The sequence below is a fragment of the Pogoniulus pusillus genome, chromosome 6 (assembly GCF_015220805.1).
Source record: "Pogoniulus pusillus isolate bPogPus1 chromosome 6, bPogPus1.pri, whole genome shotgun sequence".
Classification (NCBI taxonomy): domain Eukaryota; kingdom Metazoa; phylum Chordata; class Aves; order Piciformes; family Lybiidae; genus Pogoniulus; species Pogoniulus pusillus.
Genome location: NC_087269.1, coordinates 47,288,013 through 47,312,029, shown reverse-complemented (window position 1 = coordinate 47,312,029; position 24,017 = coordinate 47,288,013). Strand labels below are relative to the sequence as shown.

General features: G+C 45.5%; 1 protein-coding gene across 1 annotated transcript; it reads right to left on the bottom strand.

The window, feature by feature from the left end:
* Positions 1-15,740: 15,740 nt before the first annotated feature.
* On the bottom strand, positions 15,741-22,762 carry COMTD1 (catechol-O-methyltransferase domain containing 1). Its single transcript, XM_064145694.1, has 7 exons — positions 22,512-22,762; positions 21,212-21,339; positions 20,016-20,121; positions 18,684-18,802; positions 18,380-18,434; positions 16,864-16,997; positions 15,741-16,118 (listed from the first exon to the last, which is right to left on the bottom strand). Exons 1-7 carry the CDS (start codon positions 22,591-22,593, stop codon positions 15,966-15,968), a joined length of 777 nt encoding a protein of 258 aa, XP_064001764.1. The 5' UTR covers positions 22,594-22,762; the 3' UTR covers positions 15,741-15,965.
* Between the last annotated feature and the right edge of the window lie 1,255 nt (positions 22,763-24,017).

The window sequence follows — 24,017 nt, the reverse complement described above, 5'->3', positions numbered from 1 at the left end:
GCTTGTGCTTCTAGGGCAGGCTCTTGAGCAGGCTTGCTAGTATATTTAACTAGTTTTGTTGTGACAAGGTTTGGCAGCATTTGTGCTTGGAAGTACCTCTGCGACTTAAGTGCCCTGTTCTGAGGAGCAGTTCTACCATGTGGTGGTGGAAGTGTGTAAGGTGCAGTTTGTTGCTTTCTTACTGCACACTTCATTTAAATAGTTTGAAGTATTTTTGTGTGCTAGACTACTTAAGAGACCATGCAGACAGACATGAACTTTAGTACAAGTTCTCTTTTTAATAGAACTATCTTTGGTGCCTCACAAAGTGCATCCAGGCTTCTGAGAGATCAAATGCTCTGTGCCTGTATGCACCATCCAGCTGGCAAACAAAGGATCCGGCACTTTGCTAAAAACGATGCACGACTGCATCCTGAAACCATCAAGGCTGTAACAGGGGGGTTTTGTTTGGGGTTTTTTTGAGACTTTTGGTAGCCCTGTAGTGGTCTGACACTATTTAAAAAGAACTGCTGTCTTTTCCTGCTCATCCACTGTTTTTCTTGAGATCACAATGAGGGAAGTGAAATAAAAGCAGGTATTGCTGAGGTTTTTCTCAACCCCTCACACAAATAAGTAATGGAAAGCTTGAACCTATCTGTTTTACTCTGGTTTCATGTGCATCACTTCATTAGTCCTTAGCCTTTAAACGTTAAGTAGTTTCATTTCTTAGAATGCTGATAGGCAAATGGAGAAATAAAAAGTAGGTAAAGAGAACTGCAAATGTGAGTCTTTCTAAAGCCTGTTACAAATTGCCACCTTCGAGCGTGAAAAGGAAGTCCAGCGTCTCCCTTGACATCTCTCAAGTGAGGCTCATAAAAATGGCTGTCAGACCCACTTTTCCAGTTTGTTTCAGAAGCTGGTGGTGTAACCAGTGTTGTGGTGAGGAGTGTTAATAATTTAAATAGCTCCATTTTGGCAGAACCATTCAGACGCCTTAATAACTTTGAGTGCTAGCCAGCTTTTTCTCAGGTGTCCTGAATGAAATAAAAGCACTTGAGATAACCAATGACCTGACCGTGGCCGTGCATCTTGTTTGTTTGAACTGTAGCCTTGTGTTCCTGCCTGGTACAGCTGGAGTAGAGGTTGTCTGTGCATAGTGCCAGGAGGTTGGTTTAATCACACTTTCGTAAATAAAAAACCCTTTTACATGAGATTATGATGCCCTGGATTTTTTGAGTTACTATTCCAGTGACTAACATTTTCATGTTGTTGTGCCACAGAAATTCTCCAGCCTTTTCACTTACCTTTTTTCAACTCTGTGGTAAATTCTTAAATTCCTTTTTCTGGGTTTGAAGGACTGCAGTGTGCCAATCTGGAACTATTTTGGAATGTGTGGGGTAAGTTTTTATCCCCAAGTATTGGGGCACAGGCTTTTACCTTTCCTTTGGTGTCCTGGTTTTAACTCTGTGAGCAGCTGAGTCCCAGCAGTCCAGTTATAACGGAAGTTTTCTCCTTCCTCCTCTCTGGGTGGGCAAAGAGGAAAGGAGCCCAGGACAGAAAAGTCTCTGAAAACTGCTGCCACCGTGAAAATGGGAACAAAATTGATGAAGCCCAGCACAAAACCCGGGGAAGAAACAAAAACAAAAATACAAGCCAAACAAACGAAAAAAACCCAACCAAAAGAGGTCCCAGAACAGCAAACTTTGGAAATGATAGAATATATTACAAGCCCTATAAACCGGGGCCAACCCTCATCCATTGTCCCTTCTGGTGGGGCCAGTCAGCTCAAGCTTGGCTGCTGCAGGGATAAAGCCAGGTAGTACTCGAGTGTGCGTGTGCTGCCCTCTGCCGTTCTCTTCTGGCGTTCCATCTGCTGGGCACAAAAGATGTCTTTGAATCTGTGCTAACTGCACATGCATAGGAAGTAGGACCCAGAAGACAGCCTGCACACAGATGATTCAGCCCTGCTTGTGTCAAAAGTTCTTGTTTCCTTATACCAGTCAGCAAAGATAAGCAATTCTGCGCCAGGTAGGCCACTGAGAAGTACTGGGTTGTACCTGCAGCAGCAGTATCTTCCTGGCACATACAAATGCTTCCTTGGAGCCATCAGAAAGGTAAGCTGCCACCCCCCTGCCCCAAAAAGGTAGTTGGGTTGTTAAGTGGTATGAAACTTGCCTGTTGCAAGTGGGTTTATCATTTGTCAGTTGCAGTGGAATATTTCTGTTCCTGATCTGGATTAGGAATAAAACCACAGATTAGAGCAATTGCAGTGTGCATTCATTCTATTTCAGTGATGTTTCCCTTGTTGCTGTTCCTTGGTCTGCCTTTTAGTTGTCTGACCCAGCACCTCATGGTAAGAAGGATGTAACAAATGGGATGCAAGGAACAATGGAATTTTAGTAGGCCTCGTGCAAAAGAGTCGATTCATTTCTCCCCCCCTCCCCATAGCAAGTTCTGGAAAATAGGCAATTAAAACTTTAAACATGGTGAGGTGTTACACACTGGTATTTGGCTCATATTTGCACTTGGTGAGGTGTTACACACTGGTATTTGGCTCATATTTGCACTTGGTGAGGTGTTACACACTGGTATTTGGCTCATATTTGCACTTACCTACCGGCGCTCAGAACAGCTCTGATGGACCTTTAGCAATAGCAAGCAGGCTCTTTTCTTCATCTCCAAAGGTTTGACCTTTGCTACAGGATCTGTCCTTAGAATTTTGTGCTGGAATTCCATGTTGTCGTACAGCTGGTGCTGGCTAGCTGCCACACGCGTCAGAACTCTCAGACGTCTGTGACTCTTCCGCTGCAACGGTCTTTGGTCCGGCTGATGGGGGAAGAACCTAATGCTGAAGTAGCGGCCCGATGTGATGGCTTTGCATGGACAGCGACTTGGTATCCTTTCTGTTGGCTTTGTGCTCCTGTGAGCACTAAACAGCTGTTCCGTAGTGTCACTGGTGGTGGTGTGCTGCAGGGAGGGGGTTTGGATGTGCGCCTGCAGTCAGAGGTGCTGCCCCTGCGGCGGGGCGAGCGCACACGGAGCCAGTTCGTTAGTGGGAGTGCTCCAGTTAACAAACTGCAAGTTCTGGTACGCTGCGCTCAGGGCTTGGCTGCAGGGGGGGGTGGGGGCAGGTTCGCTTAGCTGCAAGCGAGGCCTTTTCCCCCGCACCTGCTGTAATTTGCTGTCGGAGCAGCCCGGCTCTCTGCGGCCGCTGCGCAGCGCGTAGCAGGGTGGTGCAGGGTGCAGCAGCGTGCAGGGTGCAGCAGCGTGCAGCAGGGTGCAGCGGTGCGCAGGGTGCAGCAGGGTGCAGCAGCGTGCAGCAGGGTGCAGCGGTGGGCAGCAGGGTGCAGCAGGGTGCAGCAGCGCGCGGGGCGCAGGGTGCAGCAGCGTGCAGGGTGCAGCAGCGTGCGGGGTGCAGCAGCGCGCGGGGTGCGCAGGGTGCAGCAGCGTGCAGGGTGCAGCAGGGTGCAGCGGCGCGCAGGGTGCAGCAGGGTGCAGCAGGGTGCAGCGGTGGGCAGCAGGGTGCAGCAGGGTGCAGCAGCGCGCGGGGTGCAGGGTGCAGCAGGGTGCAGCAGGGTGCAGCAGCGCGCAGGGTGCAGCAGGGTGCAGCGGTGGGCAGCAGGGTGCATCAGGGTGCAGGGTGCATCAGGGTGCAGCAGGGTGCAGCAGCGTGCAGCAGGGTGCAGCGGTGGGCAGCAGGGTGCAGCAGGGTGCAGGGTGCAGCAGGGTGCAGCAGGGTGCAGGGTGCAGCAGGGTGCAGCAGCGCGCGGGGTGGCGCGGGGCGCGCAGGGGGCGGCCGGGACTGCTCCCGCTCGCGCCGCCGGGGCACAAGTGCGCAGCTCTCTCCGTGCCCGCCGGGCCGCGAGCCAGTGGCGCCGTCTTGTGGCCGCCGGCGGCTCTGGCCCCTCCTGGGAGCTGTGCCGGTAGCGGCGTCCGGAGCGCAGGTTCCTTGGGCATGGCCCGGGAGCCTTTCCTCAGCCAATGGGAGAACCCAGACTGAGGTAAGCCTAAGCTCGGTTCCGAGATAGAGTAATAGCGCCAGAAGAGGGAGGAGGCCTCTGCGTGCGGTGGCACTCAGATGTCCTTCATCTGCCTAAGAACGCAGGAGCGCACTGGTGTCGGAGCGCTTGGCCCCGCTCCCTGTCTGCGCTGGGTGCCAGCTGTACCCTGGGTGCCTGCCCTCTCCCATCTAAACAGTGCTAAGGAAGGAAGTGATGTTTCTAACTGCTGCTCCTTCTGACTTGGCAACGCTTTAGTGGAAACCTACAGGAGCCCTTGATTCCCAGGGGCTGTCCTAGCCACTCTTCCCTTGGGAAGTGCTTGCTGACCTTGCTCACAAGAGGACTGGGCACACTAGCTGAAAAAAACCCAAAAAACCACCAAACCAAACAAAAAACCCAAAACCCAGAACCAAAACAGCAGGCACAGAGGAAGGATTCAAAAGGTCGGCTGAGTTGTGGCCTTGCGATGTCTGTTGTCTCCAGACAGCAGGGCAGGGCGGAACGGCCCCGGTGGTGGCCCCAGGTGTGCCAGCAGTATGGGCATGAAGGCTGCAGCCCGGAGAGGTTGCAGCTACCTCACAAACTCTTCCCTCATCTTTGCACTTCAGTCCCGGTTAAGCAATTGGGGCATGGGGACGGAGAAGAGAGCCGCCGCATCGCCGTCCCCTTGGCACAGCAGGGCTGTTGAAGAGGTGGTGTGATAGGTATTTTAGTTGAAGATGGGGGGCAGACAACTCTTGTTGGGTGTTTTGTTCAGGACTGTGCAAAACCTGCCTTTCCTGGATAAAATGAGAGCAGTGTGCCAGGCGGTTAGCCCCGCGGCTGGCACGGCTGCTGTGGCTCCCTGCTGCCTACTGCGGGACGGTGCCTCGTCTTGTCTGACTCCACTCCTTGGGGCCTCGTTGCCTTACCCGAGCAGAGCATGCAAACCCATCTTTGCTAGGGGTATTGAAGCCTTCAGTTGCTGAGGTCTGGGAGGAAGAGGTGCACTCCCAAGTGCCCTGGTGCCAGGGGCTGGAACTTGACCTGGGTGAAATTCAGAGTTACAGTGGGATTTTTTCCTTACTATGTTGCTGAGTGGATTTGTTGGGTTACAACCGACCATGAAAGTAACCTGGTATGACTTTTGCTTCTGCAGGTGGCAGCATGTGCTTTTGGAATCAGGGCAGGGAGTGTTTCTGTCTTTTCTTGGTGGTGGTGTTCAGTGGGTGTCCTTTAGTCAGGACTGAATGCTGCCCGTGGCAGAAGAGGGGGTTGCTGTAGTAGTGTTTGAATGCAGGCTACTCACTCTCAGTTGAGCTCTGGACCAGCTCTGACAGATATCCCCATGGGTGTGGCAAGTGGAAATTACCACCTTCTACACTGCCAGCTGCAGTGCCTTTGCCGGCAGGTGAGTGTTAGTGGTTCCCTTCCGTGTTTCAGGCACCAATGTTTTATGAAGTGTTTTAAAGTAAACTAATTCACAAGGAGGTTGTAATGGGGTGAGTGTTGGTCTTCTCTCTCAAGTAACGTGGTAAGATGAGAGGAAATTGCCTTAAGTTGCACCTGGAGAGATTTATTTTGGATACTAGAAGAAGCTTTCTCACTAAAAGGGTTATTAAATGCTGGAACAGGCTCCCCAGGTTGAATCCCCATCCCTGGAGATGTTTAGAAGATGTGTAGATGTGGTGCTAAGGGCTGTGGTTTAACCAAGGCTTGGTAGCTAGATAATGGTTGGATCTGATGATCTTAAAGGTCTTTTCCAACCAAAGCAATGTTATAGTTCCATGAAATACCTCTTCAGGATACTGTACTTTAGTGTGGAGTTTCTGCAATTTCTTTGGTAGGAAGCTGTAGCAAAGAAGTGTATCATGCAAGTCCCACTGCAGCCGTCTGCAGCAACCTTCCCTACATGCACAGCTGTGTTGTGTTTGTTTCAACTGAGAATATGCCTTGGTCATGCGAGCTGAGCAGCCTACACCACAGCAAACGGCTACCTGAGGGGCAGGCTTTCAGAAACAAGAATCCCAACCTGCCTAGCAGCAAGGGAGACAAGGAAAGGAGAGGTGAAGAAGTGAACTTTTCCAGGAAATGAAAGGCTTTAATTTTAGTAATTTCTTTCACAGGAGAAATGTGGATATAGGAAAATCCATTGTTTCCTCTCCTGTTTTTCTTCCCGTCTACCTGGTAGCCTTTGATTGTGGAGGAAAAGTACATGGAGTTAGTTGAGATGATTTGGAGTTGCTATAACTGTTACCATTGAACTGTTTTAATGGAGATAAACACGAAACAGAAAGAGAAGATAATTAATCACAGAAAAGGTAGTCAAAATTTAATGTTGGTGTCTCCCTAGTTTGCTCCACCTCTTCTGATGACCATTGCACAAGGCTGCGTGGCTCTTCCAAAACCTAGGAGTTCTGCCTAGCCTGACGCCAAATGTCTTCCTGTTTAAAGGTTCTCAGTTTATTTGCTTTAAGGCAAAATAAGTAAAATAAGACCTAACAAAGTCAGGAATGAGCACAGAAGAGGCATCATGCAGAAATCTTGATCATCAAATTAAAATCTGTTTTATGCCATAGACATGGTCAAAACTAAGGTTCCTTGTGCAGACTCATTTAGTCTGTTCTGTTGGTGGGAATAGTTTCCCAGGAAATGACTGACTAAAATTCACAGCAGCCATGGGAAGACTCTAGGGAGACACAGGAACTTGCTCTACAAGCTACTTGGGAAACCGCAGCTTTTTGTACAGGACCTGTTTTATCAGGAGTTTGACCTCCTGAATATTGTTTTGTAATTGCAGTCTAGTAATGAATTACTGAGCTTTGCACTGCAGATGTCTTTGAGGATCGCTGGATTATAATCCAGCCCTGCTCTTCAACAAAGTCTGAGGAGGACCCTGCAATTTCTTTCAGGCTGTGTTAATCTCTTTGATATAATACATGACAGCACAGTAGTCACACAATTATCTGTGGCTTCTGCTTTGGAACGACCACACTAATTACCCTGAAAAGATGTGCTAGGGTCTTAGGGGAGCATTTTCTAGCAGCTGACATTTAGATGGCTAGAGGACGCTGAAGGTGACACTGCAGAAATGGCACAGCAATACCCTGCTGATGTGCCCAGGAGGCTGAGGAGCTATCAGTTGCTAGGTGGAAGCTGTTGAAGGCAGCTGGGGCACTTTTTCTCACCTGTAGCTGTGGAGCTGGACTTTGTCGTAGGTGGAGGCAGGGATGGGCCCTTTTACATGGAGCAGTGTGAAGGTCTTGCTGTCCCTTGTGTAGCCAGCTCCACCTGGATTCAGGGCTGTCTATTGTCATCTCACACAACTTAATACTTCTGCTGGTTGCAGCTGTTAGTCTTTCTCCCACCTTCCAGATTTTGACCTTTAGCAGATATCTGCAATGTTGACTTGCAGTAGGCAAGTGCAAAAATATGTACCTTATTAAGAAATAAAGCAAGCTTTGAGCACCATGATTTAACCCCAGCCAACTGGTGTCTAGTTGCAGGCACTTCCTGCCTCCTCAGTGCTCACCCCAGTGAATTGAAAACAAGTAAAACTTATGGGTTGAGATAAAAACAGTGTAATTTTTTTTTAAATTAAAAAATTGTAATTAAAAATAATATATTAAAAAAAAGATAAAAAGAGAGTGAAATAAAACTGAAGAAGGACAAGTGATGCACTATGCAATTGCTCACCGCTCACCAACCAATGCTCAACCAGTCTCCAAGCAGAGATGTGCCCATCTCAGCCAGCTCCCCCCAGGTTTATATACTGGGCATGATGTTACATGGTATGGAATATTTCTTCATCTAGTTTGGGTCCTCTCCCAATTTCCTACTGCCAGTTCAAGAGAAACTGAAAAATCCTTGACTTAGTATAAAGAGTGCTTAACAACAAATTAAAATGTCAGTGTGTTACCAACATTATTCTCATACCAGCTCCTAGGAAGAAAATTCTATTCTAGCCAACACCAGGACATTGAGCCACAGCTCATGTGAATTTAGCTGTACAGGGAAAAGGATAGGCCCTATAGGGTAAACAATAATGCTTCGAAGTCAGCATTTTGGTTCTTTATGTACAATTTGCCTAGTTTTTGTGATTTCTTCTCTAGGGTGTTTTGGGTTTTTGGTGGTTTGTTTGTTTTTTTCTTTGTAGTTTATTTTTTAATGTTTTCATTTCCTTTCTCTTTTTTAAAAAAATTTCTTTCTTTTTTCTTTATTTTCTTTCTTTTTCCCCCCTTTCTTTTATTTTTTTTTAAATTTTCCCTAAGAGCTGCTTTGAGGAGCTACGTGTCCTGCTTAGCTTTAAATGAAAACTCCCAATGCGTGCTGCCTGATAAACCCCCACGCATTAAATGACACAAGTGATGTCACAGGCGAGCAAGCAGTTCTATCCTGGGTTCCTTAAAAAGAAGCCTGAGTTTTACCTTCAGTTGATACTGATTTTCATTCCCATCTGGATTTGCAAATATTTGTTTCTTTTCTACAGTATTTTTGCACTTACCTGTGGAAGAAATATGGGAGTTTTTTGTTCCTTTTCTGTTGTTGTGATTTAGTTTGTTGTTCTTTCCCATGCTGGTAGAAATCCCCTTCCTGATGCTAGAGGGTGTGCCACAGGCCAGTAACATCTGGGTCGTAACCCTATGGGACTCCTGTGGCCATGCCACACAACATGACACGTAGAGCCTGTGCATCCTGTGGACCAGTTCTCTGTTGGGAGCGAACAACTTCTTATTCTGTTGATGTTTTTAATTTGTGGGTTTGCTTCAAATTCTTGGTGTGGTGAATCTAGAGCCAGGCTCTGTCCTGGCTAATGAACACTGTGTTGTCAAGTATGCATTTGGTAGCTAAGCATTGCATTTACTTGTGACAGCAGCAGTAACACTCTCTCATTAACTATCTTCTGCAAATCTGATTTCATGAGCTCCAAAAATCACTACTTTGATCTTATCAACATAATCCAAGTCCCCACCCCAGTATAACTCAAAAGGATGCTATCAAAATTCAGCATCTCTTGTATTTTCAGCAGCTAGATAGGATTAAAATTATGAGCCTCTAAACTAAATAATCATTTCTCCCTTGTAGCTTCAGATCTGTTCAATCAATAATCTTTCTGCTAACTCTAGGGAGAATTTTAGTTGCCTCCATAAAATGTTTTAATTATTTAAAATTATAAAATATAAGTAGGCACAATTTGCTTGGAACTCATTAGGGAAATATATGAATAAGAAGCAAAGATAATGTTTGCTTCTGCATGAATTTAAAGCAGTTTCTAAAATATAAAATCTAATCCTGGAAAGCAGTGAGTTATCATCAATGTTTACTTTTCCTATAATAGGAGTAAATATTAAAGCAGCTAGTTATGTGTTTATCCCTACAGTATTGCACTGAGCCAAAAAGGAAGATAAATAACTTGTTGAAACCCCACATTAATTTCCCTCTGCTACAGGTTTTATGTTTGCTCATTTCCTTTTTCAAAACATTGCTTTAAAAATTATCATTATAAACCAGGTGACTTAGAAAACATGAGTAGCTGCAAATGCATGAGATCAAGTTGTGTGTGATTAGAGTCATGCCGGGGTAATGCTTTCTACTTCTGCAAAGACTTCACCCCAGTGCAAATCACTGGGCACAACATGTGGTTGGGAAGGGCTTGGCAGACCAGAGAGCTGAACAACTGATGGGCAAGGAGACAAGCTAAAAATTAAGTGTTGGTGTTTTTTTTTTTCAGGATCATCCTGTGATCCTGTGAAGGAGACAAAGAGAAAATTATTAAGTTTCTCTGAATAAATTTCAGTGCTTACTATGGCAGGAAATGCTCATTTGCAGCTTAAGTGTACAAAGAGGGAAGAATTTGCTTTGTTGTTTCCTGCTCAGTACTTTTTGTTTGGGTTTTCATCAATAAATCCCTCCCCAAAAGACTCTTCTCATTTTATTTTTATGGCCCTCTACATTTTTATTCTGGGAAGGACATGCTAGTGCCTGCACTCTGTTAAAAAAAAGAGTAGTAAAATCAAACATGCTGCAGACTACCTAGACGTGGATCCAGATCTCTTGTATTTGAGGAGGCCATAGATTATCTGAATATGTTGGCATTCCTGTTGTTTGGAAGAACAGATGGAGCTGCTCAGCGTGGTCATGTTCCTTGTGGTGGTGCAAGAGATGGAGGAGGCAGTTTCTGTAGCTTGGTTAGATAAAACCAAGCTGTTTTCATCTCAGCCAGTAGGGAGAACAGTCTTTTAAAACAGTACTTATATCTTACCTTTTTTACCCCTGCTGTGGCCATTTAGGATGGATTTCTTCAGGTGATAAAGAGAACACGAACTGAGATAAGGGTAACTGTGCTACTAGGACATCAAAAAGGTGCCAGCTGCAAGATAATGGTGCTTGCTGCAGTTGCCACCCAAATACCATCAAGACTGCAGTGCCTGAGACATGGTACGTGCCTTAGGTCTGAGCTGCTAGGTTTCTGGGGAGTACGGCGAGTGGTTCATGCTTTGAAGGAGGAGATTTGCATGCGAGTTTTGCTCATGTTTATTTCCTTGTATCCTAAGGGTTTTATCACAGAAAGCTTGCTAATTGTCTTTCACAGGCAGCACTTCACAGCAAGTGTAGTCTGCCTGTGATGTGGCTAAACTCGAACAGATTAAAAACACTCGATGAGCTTGTTGAAAGAAGGAGGGGCAGCAGTCTCAGAGTTTCAACCAAATGCCTCGAAGTTATGCTACAGCCAGAAGCCCAGTTTTCCTCTAGCCTTGCAGCAAGGTGAGAGAACGATGCTGCTGCCTGCTTTGTCCCATACGTGTCCCAGCGCGACCAAAAGCTGCAGCACTAACGGTACAGAAGGATCCTTGAGCTTTTAAGAACTGCTGTGTCCACCCTTGCGCCGTGAGTAGTTCCTTTTTGGAGGCACACAGTCTGAGTCTCGAGTGTTTTCCAAACTCTAGATAACTCCAGGCTCTTGCTGTCTTTCCCCCGGGCATATCAAAGAGGGCCAGCACAAAACGGGAGCGTGGCAACACTGCCAAGCGACTGCTAGCAGAGAGGCAAAGTCTGCTGTGAAACAGTCTTCTGTTCCTTTCCCTGTCACCCATACAAGTACCCTACCCTAAAATGTGACATCTTCGGAGCGCAGGGACTGAGATGCCAGATCAGTAGGTAGGATTACATGCTTTTATTCTCATGGTGGCTTCAGGGCGTTACTGCACTAAGAAGACTGGTTTTTGATTGTTTGATTTCAGTGCACTATTCTTTAGCCCCATTTGCTTCTAAGCAAGTTCCAGCTGTGCATCTATCACCTGTGTTTGCCTCCCCAGAGTCAATCCTCACAGCTAGAAGAGATGCCGATGGTGCATGAAGAGCTAGCTAGTAAGGTTTGAGCAGCAGCAGTATCCCCATCTCAGCTCCTCTTTAGGGGTGGAAAATCCTGCGCCACTATAATGTGAGCTCAGGCAGCTGTGTCACCTGGGAGTGGTGAGCAGACCCATAAGCTCCCATACATAATCTCATCACTAGAGACAAAGATTTATGCTATATTACCATGAGGTCCACTCTCACCACCAAATGACAACCTAAATTCCCACCGTCCCCACAAATTCCCTAAAGGTGAGTCATCACTTGAATGAAACTGTAATTACATATTATCAGCAGTCACTTTATAGTAAGGTTGAAGGAATAAATGCAGTTAGTGGAGATGAATTCCAGATGTGCAGGACAGAAGCTGGGAGAGAAGGCCAACTTCTGAGTAACTGCAAGATAGAGTCTAATGTATTCTAAATATTTGATTCAATTAAGCTTCCTTCTGCTCTTTGTTTCAGCTTACAGATGGCTCATCAATCTATAGTTTAGGGGCACATTGCTATTCTTTCTAATGGTAATTACGTGATCAGGATGGAGACAGGTTTGATTAAATGTTCACACCACGCTCTGCATGTTTAAAATGGAGCAGAGGCAAAATGCTAGCCCACTACATGTGGCTTTAGCTTCAGGTGTTTGAAGTGTCTTCCCCTAAATTCAGTGACAGGGACTTTGTCAGTTCCCACCGTTCAAGGAACAGGAGTTTTTTTAATTAACGAACATCATACAAGGCATTTGACTCTGTCCCATGGGACATCCTGGCCACCAAACTGGAAAAACATGGACTTGCTGGGTGGGGCACTGCTGGATAAGGAATTGGCTAGATGGTTGCACACAGAGTTGTGATCAAGGGCAGGATGTCCACCTGGAGCCCAGTGACAAGTGGCGTCCCTCAGGGGTCAGTGCTGGCACCAGAGCTGTTTAACATCTCTGTCAGCAACATGGACAGAGGAATCAGTGCACCCTCAGCAAGTTTGCAGATGACACCAAGCTGTGTGGCACAGTCGACTTGCTAGGGAGCAGGGATCCATCCAGAGGGGCCTGGACAGGCTGGAGAGGTGGGCTCAGGCCAACCTCATGACATTCAACAAGGCCAAGTAGAAGGTCCTGTACCTGGGCCAGTGCAATCCCAAACACAAATCTGGGCTGGATGATGAATGGCTGAGAGCAGCCCTGAGGAAAAGGACCTGGGGGTCTGGGTTGATGAAAAGCTCAACATGAGCCAGCAGTGTGAGTGCAGCCCAGACAGCAACTGTGTGCTGGGCTGCAGCAAGAGCAGTGTGGCCAGCAGGGCAAGGGAGGGGATTCTGCCCCTTTACTCTGCTCTCAGCAGACCCCACCTGGAGTACTGTGTGCAGTTCTAGAGCCCCCAACACAAGAAGGACATCAAACTGTTGGAGGGAGTCCAGAGGAGGGTCATGAAGCTGATCAGAGGGGGAAGCATCTCTGCTATGAGGACAGGCTGCAAGAGTTGAGGCTCTTCAGCCTGGAGAAGAGAAGGCTTCGAGGAGACCTTGTAGTGGCCTTCCAGTATCTGAAGGGGGCTAAAGGAAGGCTGAGGAGGGACTGTTTACAAGGTCTTGTAATGACAGGACAAGGGGAAGTGGATTTAAACTGGCAGAGGGGAGATTCAAACTAGATGTTAGGAAAGGGTTCTTTACAATGAGGGTGGTGAGACACTGGCACAGGTTGCCCAGGGAGGTTGTGGATGCTCCCTCCCTGGAGGTGTTCAAGGCCAGGTTGGATGAGTCCTTGAGTGACCTGTTCTAGTGGGAGGTGTCCCTGCCTATGGCAGGGGGTTGGAACTGGGTGAGCTTTGAGGTCCCTTCCAACCTAAACCATTCTATGGTTGTTTGTATCTGGTTTTGAATGTTGCTAAAATGTTACTTAACAGTGTTTGTCTTTCTTTTGGCTCAGCTTTATTGAGAGGATTCTTGTAGCTTAGAAATCAGTAACTAAACAGTTAGAGAGTCTGTGATAAGTCTTCCAGTGACTTCTGAACTTTTGGGAAAGGTCATGATGGTATTTTTAGGACAGGTCATGTATTCTTAACAGTTCATAGCACACTGACGATCAGTGCACACTGTGTACACAGGAATATTAGAGAGGATGCTCCAGCTATTAGTGTCCCCTTTTGCGTTTGTAATCCTTACAGTTTTTTGTTATCTACTTAAATAGTAAAATTACAATGTACACCACAGATAGAATCTTTGCAGGCAAACAGAAAATGATCTTGTGTATTCCTTTAGCCACTCCATCTGAAAGCTCTTATGGTCATCAAGACTTGATAAGGTGTTGCTTCTTTTAACCAGATAAGAAAATTGAGGCACACAGAGGATTGAAGCTCTGAGGGTAAAAATTCATGTGCTGGTTTGAGACTAACTGAAATATTTTACTGAGAGAAATGAAACCCTTAGCTGTGAGGAGAAAAAGACAACAGTATTCTGTATCACCCATTCTTCTGCTGAGAAACACAACTAGTCAAAATACAGATTAAGACACGGGGCTCAGCTCTCACTTCTGGCTGTGCCTTCTTTCTGGCAGTCTGCTCCCTGTGGCTGCCTCTGCCTTACCTCTGATCTCATCTAACCCTTTTTCCTCTAACCTCCTTGTCGTCTTTTTGACATCTCACCTCAGATCTGCAGATTTATCACTCGAGATATATGGGGGTTGGTCTGGTTATTTCTGAAGGGAGGAAAAGAGGAAAGGGGAAGGGGGGATTGAGTCAGGAGCCCTCCTGGGGACTCTGATTTCTGGGAGGGGTATTGTGTTTCTGTATTACCTTTAACTTGTATATATTTGTGTATATGTGCTCGTATATTGTGCTAGGCTGTAAATACAGCTTCATTCCTTAGCTTTCAGCTGTCTGAGTCTAGTCTGGGTGATTTTCTTAATTGTGGAGGGGCAGGTAACACCCAAACCAGCACACTGTACAAAGACAAATAAACTGGGCAGGTTTTATGCCCTATTTAAAATCTCATTTAAGGGCTGTACACACCTTGTCCTGACCTTCTCAGAGGGGTGGATTTTATTTTACAGCAGCTAGTCTGCAATTTGGTGAAGTGCTTAAGCACATCCTGATATATTCTGCTGAATCAGGGTTTTCAGTGGAAGTGATAGAGCTGACACCTCCTCACTCTTAGCTCTAGTCTGAAACCATCCTTTCCTCATTACTGTGCTACTGCAGTACACTACCGAAGTGCCTGAGCTGGATAAGACCTGTGACCTGAATGACTGCACCCTATCAGAATCCAAGCCAGCCACCTAAAATGTCAAAAATATTAGTTGAGTAGCTGGCTCTAACTTGAAATCTGTATCCTCAGTGTCTTGGATCATTCAGGTGCATTACTTAAGCAAATGGAAGAAGCTTTTAGCTCTGATACAGCTTCCCTACAAGAGGCCAAGAAGTGACTTTGTACCTCAGTATACATGATAGACTTTCAGTGTATCAGTCCCCTAAACCAGCAGCCAGTGGAGCTTTTGTCTCTAAATGATAGTTGTGTTTTCTTGTTTAATTAGGTTTGCTTTGCAGTAAGAATTTCAGGCTGAAATAAAAAGCTCTAATAATTAGTCACTGCTATTTGTGATTCACCATGGAAAGAAACTGTTTGTTGGCTTCTTACTCTCTGACCTCTTGCCCACTCCATTCTCTTTCACTGGTCCCATGTAAGGTGAGCTTTCCCAACAGCTGCTTTGCTTTTATAGACTGCGTCACTAGGCGTAATAGATCAAATGAAGTTAAGTAGGAGTTAATATTGCAGGAAAAACCATTGTTTTGTTAGATGCTGCCTAGGGAAGGGAAGCTCTGCTTGCAGTTAACAGCTGCACTGCATACAATCAGAATTTTCCTTCTGGAAACTTGATACCAATATTCTGTACTTGCTGGGTGCTTGTTCCCCAGGAAAGTGCAAGTTGCTTCTTTGTAGGACATGTGAGAGGGAGATAGGAAAGAGGAAGAATTGTTTCGGTTTCCTTCTTGCCCATTTGCTCTTCCTTATTCTGACTTAACCAACAATCAGAACTTGCACTGTTATATAGGGTGTCCTGGCATATATGATTTCAGGGAGTGCTCTGCATTGGAAATCCTGTGTGTCCTTTGACATGCTTTTCAATATATACTTTTTTCCCCCTAGATGGCATATAATTGAGCCTTCTTATGTAGTACCCTTCAAGGATAACCAGTGACTTTCAACATTGTTAGCTTGAGAAGGCTTGCAATCTCCCTAATGTCCCGACCATTTCATTAAAAATCCATTTTTCTGTTATGACTTTCAACATTTCTTCTTATTTTGATGGCATGACTGCTTATTCTGCTACTCACTAGCCTGTTTAGAGAAGAAAATTACTTTGGTTTATTGATTCACTTGGAACTTCTACAAAGGGAGGTTTTCTTTTCAGCCACTACCTTACAAGGACAACCACATGTATATTTTCTTGCTTTATTACAAGTAAGATAAGAAACCACAGTAGATCTAAAAATAAGTCTCTCCTCCCTACTTAACTACCCTTAGGATCCTGCTGTTCTTGAAGTATACTTTCCCCGGCTGTGCTATCCAGTGGAAATGTAGGTTAAATAACCATTTCTGATACTGTCTTTTCCCTGATGATCTGATGCTGCTTGTTGTTTTCCATCTGTTGGGCTTCCTCCACTTACAACTTGAATGCTAATGTGAGGCCATCCTCCATTGGGAGCATGCTGATATTGATACGTGCATCTCTGAGAAGCTTCTCATTGAGGCGGTGGATGCTCTGGGTTGCCAAGTCATCCCTTCTTGGTTTTAGCACCCTTCCATTCCAAAGGACCTATCAAAAAAAAAAAAAAAAAAAAAAAAAAAAAAAAAAAAGACACCATGCACCTCACTTGTCCCAGTATGTTCCTTGGACCACAAAGGAAGCTTTGGAAGAGGTCCTGCATGCTTTCTAGAAATAGCTATTGTTTGTTGGATTTCAGATTTCTAGGTCTCTGGCGTGGAACTTTCAGAAGCAAGTGCAGTTGAAAGTCTACAGAATTGGCTAACTCCAATTTCACTGCAAATTGGAAGCCAAAATTAAAAACCACAAACGGATCCTATTCAGCTGCCACCATAAACCTGAAGATGCCTGAAGTTTAAAATTGTTCTATGTTTCTAGTAGAAGTTATTAATTGGTAATTTACTAATAGTTACTGACTACAAGTACTGTCTTTGATGGGCTGTGTACATAGTAGAAAATGCAGTACCAGACAAATAACACAAAGCATTCTTTGTAATGAATGACAACAATTTTGCTAAGTTTGTTTTGTAGGCTGTTTATGTAGTAACAAATTTAACACGTTACTTCTTACTGCTATGGAGTTTTATTCCTGCCTTATATTAGGGTTTCATATAGCTTTCTTTAGGAGTTTATATTTCATTTTGAAAGCCTCCTTCGTATAACATGGAACAAACAGTTGGAAACTGAGTTGTAGGTCAGAAGTCACATCAGCAGAAATCCACTGTGGCTTTTCCCCCTTCCCAGAAGCAAAAGCAGTAACTGCCTGTGCTACTATCACTACAAGTGGAGTACTTACATTATCAATAGCTATTATTCCCCCTTTCTTTACGAGGCGCAAACATTTTTCATAGTACTCATTGTAGCTTTCTTTATCTGCATCAATGAAAGCAAAGTCAAAAGTTTCCACTTCTCCACCGGCCAACAGATCATCTAGATGAGCAACAAAGTCAGTCATTATACCCTGGTTAATGCTGTGTAGGAGGAAGTCATCCATTTGTGTCAAAGGTCTCATTAAATGACAGTTTTGGTATCTTGACCAGGCAGCCTGTTCCTCCACAGCTAATTATTAAAAACGCTTATCCCACAGAAACTTATCTAGATGCCACATATGCCATAAAGCATTCTGCCTACTTGGAAGTTCACAGAGTAGTTCTAAACTGGTGGAATGCAGCTGGGTCTGATGAAAGGTGCAGTAAAAAGAAGGCGAGTGGTTCATCACAGAACACACCCGCCACCTTCAGCTAATTTTTGATCTGACTGAAAATACATGTGTTCTTAAACATATTAGCATAATCAAGTGCCATGATACAAGTTACAGACAAACCCTGTCTGAGAGCTTTACCACAGCAAAAGATTGCTGTAAGTAGTCCCTCTCTTGGCCAAGGTGAGTGAATTAAATTTTAAGTTCTCCTAAATGGACTGAGGACTCAAATCACCAGTTGCAGAAGGGCTGACTGCTGCCTTCCTAAGGTACTTAGCCACCCCTCTCTGCCCTTATCCTTTGCCAGCAGAGGATTTTCTTGTCTGAAGCATTGCCTAGACAAAGCTGTCCATCAGACTTCAAGGACAGTGCATCCTAGCAGACTGCTAGTATTCCTCTCATCAGAAAGGATGGATGAATTTGGCTGTAATACAGGGTTATGGATCGATCTGTGGACCCATCAAACAACTTTGCTGGAAATCCTTCTGCCTTCAATATTCATAGCACAATTCTTGCATCTTCAGAATACTAGTATTCTTCTGCCCCTCATCTTCTCTGTTCTTGAATGAGAAAAGTAATTATTTTTATAATGGCCTTGCATGCTTTTACCACATCTTAAATTGTAACTCCTTTGGACACAATTCAATCTAAGTTTTGTATTGGCTTCTGTATTTTTTCTACACCTCAGCTCTTTCAGAAGTCTCCTCCTGTCTATAACAAAGAAATACTTGCTTAGAATGCACAATGGCTGAGAGAAATCGGGCTTTGTCTAATTAATCTGCTTTCAGCAGCTTTGCCAGAAGCAGCTGACAACAGTAGTTCATAGATTAAACAAGGTGATGGGCAGTACAGGTGAGTGACCAGTAGATTCCACTGCGCACAGCAAGCATTTCCTTCCCTTCTGTTAGTATACAGGAAAGCTGTGAACTTCTGAAGCTGCAAAGTTGGGTTTTTTGTGTTTTGTTTTTTTTTAATTAAGGAAGAATGAAAAGTAAGAGAAGTTGTCTCACTGTTAGGAGAAGGATTGAATTCACACATTTGGTCAGTATTGTTCTGTGTTCTATTTTTATGGCAGGCAGGAAAAAAAATAAAGGTATTTTAGGTTATTTACCAAGTGTATGAATTGCTGGCTTAATCCGCAGGTCAATTTTATGCTCTACTCCTGCCTAGAATGAAAAAGAAGTAGTGATGAAAACTGCCAAGACATAACCTGCTAATAAAGTTGCACTCAGGGACTGACTGCTGTTCAGCTATTTCTAGGTTCCAGGCAGCACTTAATGTGTCTTTCCAAACTGAAATGTCTTAGCCTCGTTTAATGGTGTGAATGCTTGTGGGTGAATGTGCAAGTCTAAGATACCCAAATCCCTTGCCATGCAAACACAGCGTTCCCAAACAGAAAAAAAGATGCTGCTCACCTCCTTCCACAGTGGCTTTCCAATTTTGACATAGTCCTCATTTATATCACAGGCAATAACTTTGCCGTTATCTGGCAGGACAAGTGCCATATTCAGGGTATTGTAACCTGTGAAAACACCTAAGAAAATCATAACGGTCATCAGCACTTAGCATACTGTGCAAAAAAGCCAAACCCTAAATAGTGAGCTTCAGGGCTTCTTTCAGCATTCAGCCCGCTAAGTGAGCCCAGGATGACAAATCATTTCTGCACTCAGTAGGTTTTTCCCTCCATTTCAATGTGGCAGTGGGTCGGGAGGAATTTTAAATCAAAAAACAAACCTGAAAACATAAAGCTGGCTTTCCCCAGAAGTCTCCTAGTAGCAGGGCATCATAACAGCTAAGCCAAGAACAAAGAAGGTAGGAACCCATACTGGGCTGCTCAGGGTCAGTCTAGCTTCGGGACGTCCTGCTAACATAGGTGCATCAAGGAAAGTAGCTTGGATGCAGGGCCTGTGCAGCAAAACTTTTCCTTCTGGCAAGAAATTCATACAGGAAGGAAAGAATACACCTTGTCCTGCAACTGCCAGAGACCTAAGTCATCTGTTCATCTTATTTCTTCAGACTGCTTCAAGAGCTGACAAGACTGTATCCAGTTCTGGGCCCCTCAATTCAAGAAAGATGTTGAGGTGCTGGAACGTGTCCAGAGAAGGGCAACAAAGCTGGTGAGGGGCCTGGAGCACAAATCCAATTGGGAGAGGTTGAGGGAGCTGGGCCTGTTTAGCCTGGAGGAGGCTCAGGGGTGATCTTATTACTGTCTACAACTACCTGAAGGGGCATTGTAGCCAGGCGGGGGGTGGCCTCTTCTCCCAGGCAAGCAGCAACAGAACAAGGGGACACAGTCTCAAGTTGTGCCAGGGTAGGTATAGGCTGGATGTTAGGAGGAAGTTCTTCACAGAGAGAGTCATTTCCCATTGGAATGGGCTGCACAGGGAGGTGGTGGAGGCACCGTCCCTGGAGGTGTTCCAGAAAAGCCTGGATGAGGCACTTAGTGCCATGGTCTAGTTGACTGGATAGGGCTGGGTGCTAGGTTGGACTGGATGATCTTGGAGGTCTCTTCCAACCTGGTTGATTCTATGATTCTAAGACACCCATGCTGATGCCAGAATTGCTGAATGCACAGGTAGACGAAGTGGGAGGTAAGCACAAATCACATACTTTTTACATTGTAGCTTGCCCACCTCTTTGCCAAGACAGGTATGCAGTGCTTTCCTATGTTTAGACATCTTATGTATTTGGGGATGCACAGCCAGGAGCTTTGTTCTGCTACAGAGGCAGCAAAGTGATACTCTTACCTATTTCAATAACTTTCTTGGCTTTAATGAGTTTGACCAAATTTGCCATAAGCTGAGCCTGGTCACAGGACACCATCATTTTACCATAGGGATGATCAGCAGTGAGCTAGAGAGGAGCAAAATAACAACGTTTCAACAAACAAACACTGTTGCTTCCAAAATAGTATCCTAGGGGAAAACAAACCAGACAAAGCTCAGGAAAAACAAATACTTCTACCTTTCTCATTTGAGATGGCTTTATGCTATCATGGTTCACTCCTGAACGAGAAACTGGTTTAAATTTAACAGTTGCTAAGGAGGGCAGAGTGTGTGTCATAAGCAGTGGCTAATCTTTCAAAGCAGTGCTGTGCCCTAAAGTTACCACAGCTGTGGCAAACCTGAGAATAGCTAAAACTCACAAAGAACTCATGAAGCTTTAACTCACAGAGGAATCCTGACTGTGAAAGAACTTTCTTTTATTTATTAATTTATTTCTTTTATTTATTGATTTACATACTTTAAAAAAAAATATAACATCTGTACTTATGCCTTTAATCCTCCAACACATGTAGGATGGTTACATGAAATTCTTGGTTGAACTCTGTTGCCAAAGGTCAGACTGTGCAGAGCTGGAGGAGCTGTGCTCATGAGTGCCAGGTGGGAAGACCATTGGCATGGAGAAGCACAGCTGTGCTGTGACAGTTGAATAGAAGAGGATGATCCTCACATTTCCTTTCTTCCTCTAAGGGTCATTCCAACCAACCAGTTCCAATTCTTAACATTTAATTTCTTTCATATAAGAGTAGTTTGTCTCACTTGGTATGACTCAATCCTGAGTCAGGAGATCTGTTCTGAGCCTTGCTGAAGGACATGACTTCTCTGAGACAGTTTCCTTATATGTCAACTAAAATAACAGAAGTTATCTGTTCAAGTCAAAATCAGATGCAGCCCAAACACATGGCTTGAGAGCCATGGATAAAAAAACCATGTTTAAAACGTGTCAATACTATAAAATACTATTTAACCCTAAACATTGCAGCGTCTGGGTACTTCCAGTTCAAACCACACTTGAACGTGCACACAAATACGATGAACGAAGGAATAACACAAAGAGTTCAGCACTTCAGGAGGAGGTGTAGGCAATGCCAAAAGGCCTTAGTGGAAGGGTAAATGGTGGCACTGAAAAGAAAAGCTGTGTTGGGGGATAAAATACTGACCAGACGCAGCTTCTTTAGAACTGGATGTTCCCGCAAAGAATGATCCAGTATGTACTGCTGCAGAGCACTGCTTTTCCCAATAATGGATGGTCTGGGAGTCCCAAAACCTAAAGAAGGGTATCTTTTGCCTACAAAACAACAACATACACACACACACCCCCCCAGCAAACAAAAATAAATTTAATCCTTTTAAATGATTGCCTGTTTAAATAATTACTTTGGTTACTAAAGGTCAGAGTTCTTTCCAGTGAAAGGAAAATGCAATGTAGCTGGGCAGCTCAGTGGACTGCAATCTTTTTCTACTCCTTTTAAATCTCTAAAATATCCAGCCCGAGACTACAAAGGCTGAACTGGAAAGGCTTGGGTACTACGGTGCTCAGTGGCCGCTGAGACGGTTACAAGCTGCCGTATTCTTTCAGGACAAGTGACCACAATAAAACTCAAAGGGCAAGCGTAAGGAGAGAAGCATGCGTGAGACACTTAATTTTTCTAGTCTTGGGCGCTTTGAGATGAAGAGAGGCCTCTGGTCTCCAGGGCAGTTAGCCCATGCCTCATAGGCGCTCTGTTTTGCTGACAGTGTCCTGCCCTCTAGCCAGGGAAATCTGCTACTGCTCAGTGGCTTGTTCAGCATTGAACAAGAGTGTAGAACAGTAGGTGCTGAAAGCTAAAGTTTAAGGTCTATTGCTTGTCTACTTAAGTACAGAACTGATCCTAATTCTTGTTCTACTAAATGGGATAAATATTTTAAAGAAAACAAGGCAAAACCAGACCATCAGCTCCACGTGTCATGATAGTTGTTTGCTGTTAAAGAGCACTCATATTCTGAGGTTGTTATTTTGTTCTCTGTTAAGGGCTCTGTTTTGCAGACGGTCACATTGAAGTGCGCTTGCTCTTCCTTTAACCTCGGGCAATGGAAACCGAAACTGTCACTAGAAGAGCAAGCTGTGGCCAGCACTCCGCCTCGCCGTTTCCTGGATGGCGAAATACACTCAAACAGGCGCCGGATCGGGCCCCTGGCACCGATCTCAGTCTCCTTGGCCCCAAGGCACGGTAGCCGGGCTCCAAGGAACACCTTGTAACACCGTGAGCGTCTTTACCGCCGCAGCTCCGCAACATCGCGGCCCACAGCGCAGCCCCTCTCCGGGGGCGCCGAGGGCGCTGCTCTCCCAGAGGGATGCCTCCGCTCACCCGAGGAGGTGTCTGTCCGAGCACTGCGGGCCCGGTCTCGGCCGGCCGTGGGGCAAAGGAGGGCGCTGTCCCACCCCACGCTGTGTGCGTGCCTGGATGGAGCGCCGCTTACCTGCCAGCATCCCCGCGGCAAAGGCGACCCCCAGCATCGCCGTCCCGACCGCCACTTCTTTGGGTACGCCGAAAAGGGACATCTCGGGGCTGGGATAGGAGCGTCGCGACCCTGGCCGGTCTAAAGCGAGCCCGTGGCGGCGAGACGGTGTGTGCCGGGGCGGCCCCGGGCCACCGTCTCCTCCCGGCGGGGCGGAGCTGTGCTTGGGCGAGAACTGCCTCCCGGCACCCGCTCCCCGCGGCAGCGGCAGCGGCAGAGCGGGCGTCTCTTTCCCACAGTGCAGGTGCCTAAAGCGACCAAAGCAGCACTTGGGCTTTGTGCCACCACCTGGCTGGCTCTGGTACGCCTACCCCGCTCTTGTTTTAGCGCACACCTCGGCGTTGTATGCACTGGTAAAGAGTTCCGACAGTGGAGCTCTTAACAGAAACGTCCTTAGGAGAATTTTAGGCTTCCAGTTAGCCCTGGCAAGGCATCCTCTCCTTCCGCTAGCACAGAGGTCTTTTGCAGATGAGGTGCGAGCATGTTCAAAAGCATGCGAGATTGCAGGACTTAAATCCTGTGACAAAAAGAACTGCTAGTTTCCAGTTGAAAGGGATCAAGGAAGATCCTTCAGGAGAGGGGGAATGGTTTCAGCCCCCTTCTGCAGCAACTTTCAGTTTCAGCCTCCTTGTGCAACACCTTCTAGTTGAAGTGCAGCAGTGCTTTTGCTGCTGTATTGACAGCTTGGTGGTTGTTTCAGCATCTCCTCCCTGGTCTGACCTGTCACTGAGGCAATTGGTATAGCTGAACCAACAGTGACTCTGGCATCTTCTTTCCTTTTATTTCATTTTAGAGATATGTGCTGAAAGGACTCTGCCGTGCCTGTTGGAGGTAGGCTGGGAATATGGTTTTCATTTTGTAAAGTGTTGGCAATACCTGGATTTTGCAAAACCCCAGGAATATGTGAAGATCTTTTTATTGTTGTTGTGCTGCAGGAGATTGAATTAGCGGTGTTGTATACAGGTCAGGAATACACAGGCATGAAGTGAGTTGCAACTTGGCCTCAACAGATGTAGGATGAAAGCAGGTGAAATTTCTCATCTGGGACACAGTCTCTGGAAAGCCAGATAAACTGTGTATTGGTAGGTTAGGGTGATCAGTTTTCAACTGTATTTCTGTGCTAACAAAACTGTCTAGCGTCAATGCAGTTAGCAGAAAAAACATTCCTTCCTAAGTATATCTCAAGTGCAGGATTAAGTATATCACCAGGGCGTTTATGGGCATTGCCTTTGCCTGCCACTGCGGTTTTAGGGTGTGCTAGACCTTAGTTTTATGAAGACATGGGCTCACAGCTCTTGTATTTCTTTTGCAGCAGCTAATCACACCAAGCCCTAAACAACCTGCTGTGTCTCTGCAGATAAAATATATTTCAGTTCACTTTAAAAATGTATTTGATTTTAAAGGCTTTGAGCATTGTTGGTTTCTTGGGTTTGTGTGTGGTGGGTTTTTTGCTTTTCTTAGTTTTTT

What these genes read in the sequence shown, in the direction of transcription:
- COMTD1 (XM_064145694.1), bottom strand. Translation starts at nt 22,593, where the DNA reads ATGTCCCTTTTCGGCGTACCCAAAGAAGTGGCGGTCGGGACGGCGATG. An exon ending in CAAGAAAGTTATTGAAATAG is followed by an intron (nt 18,803 to 20,015) that starts GTAAGAGTATCA and finishes TGATTTTCTTAG; the next exon opens with GTGTTTTCACAGGTTACAAT. An exon ending in GCCAGCAATTCATACACTTG is followed by an intron (nt 16,998 to 18,379) that starts GTAAATAACCTA and finishes TTGCTCATCTAG; the next exon opens with ATGATCTGTTGGCCGGTGGA.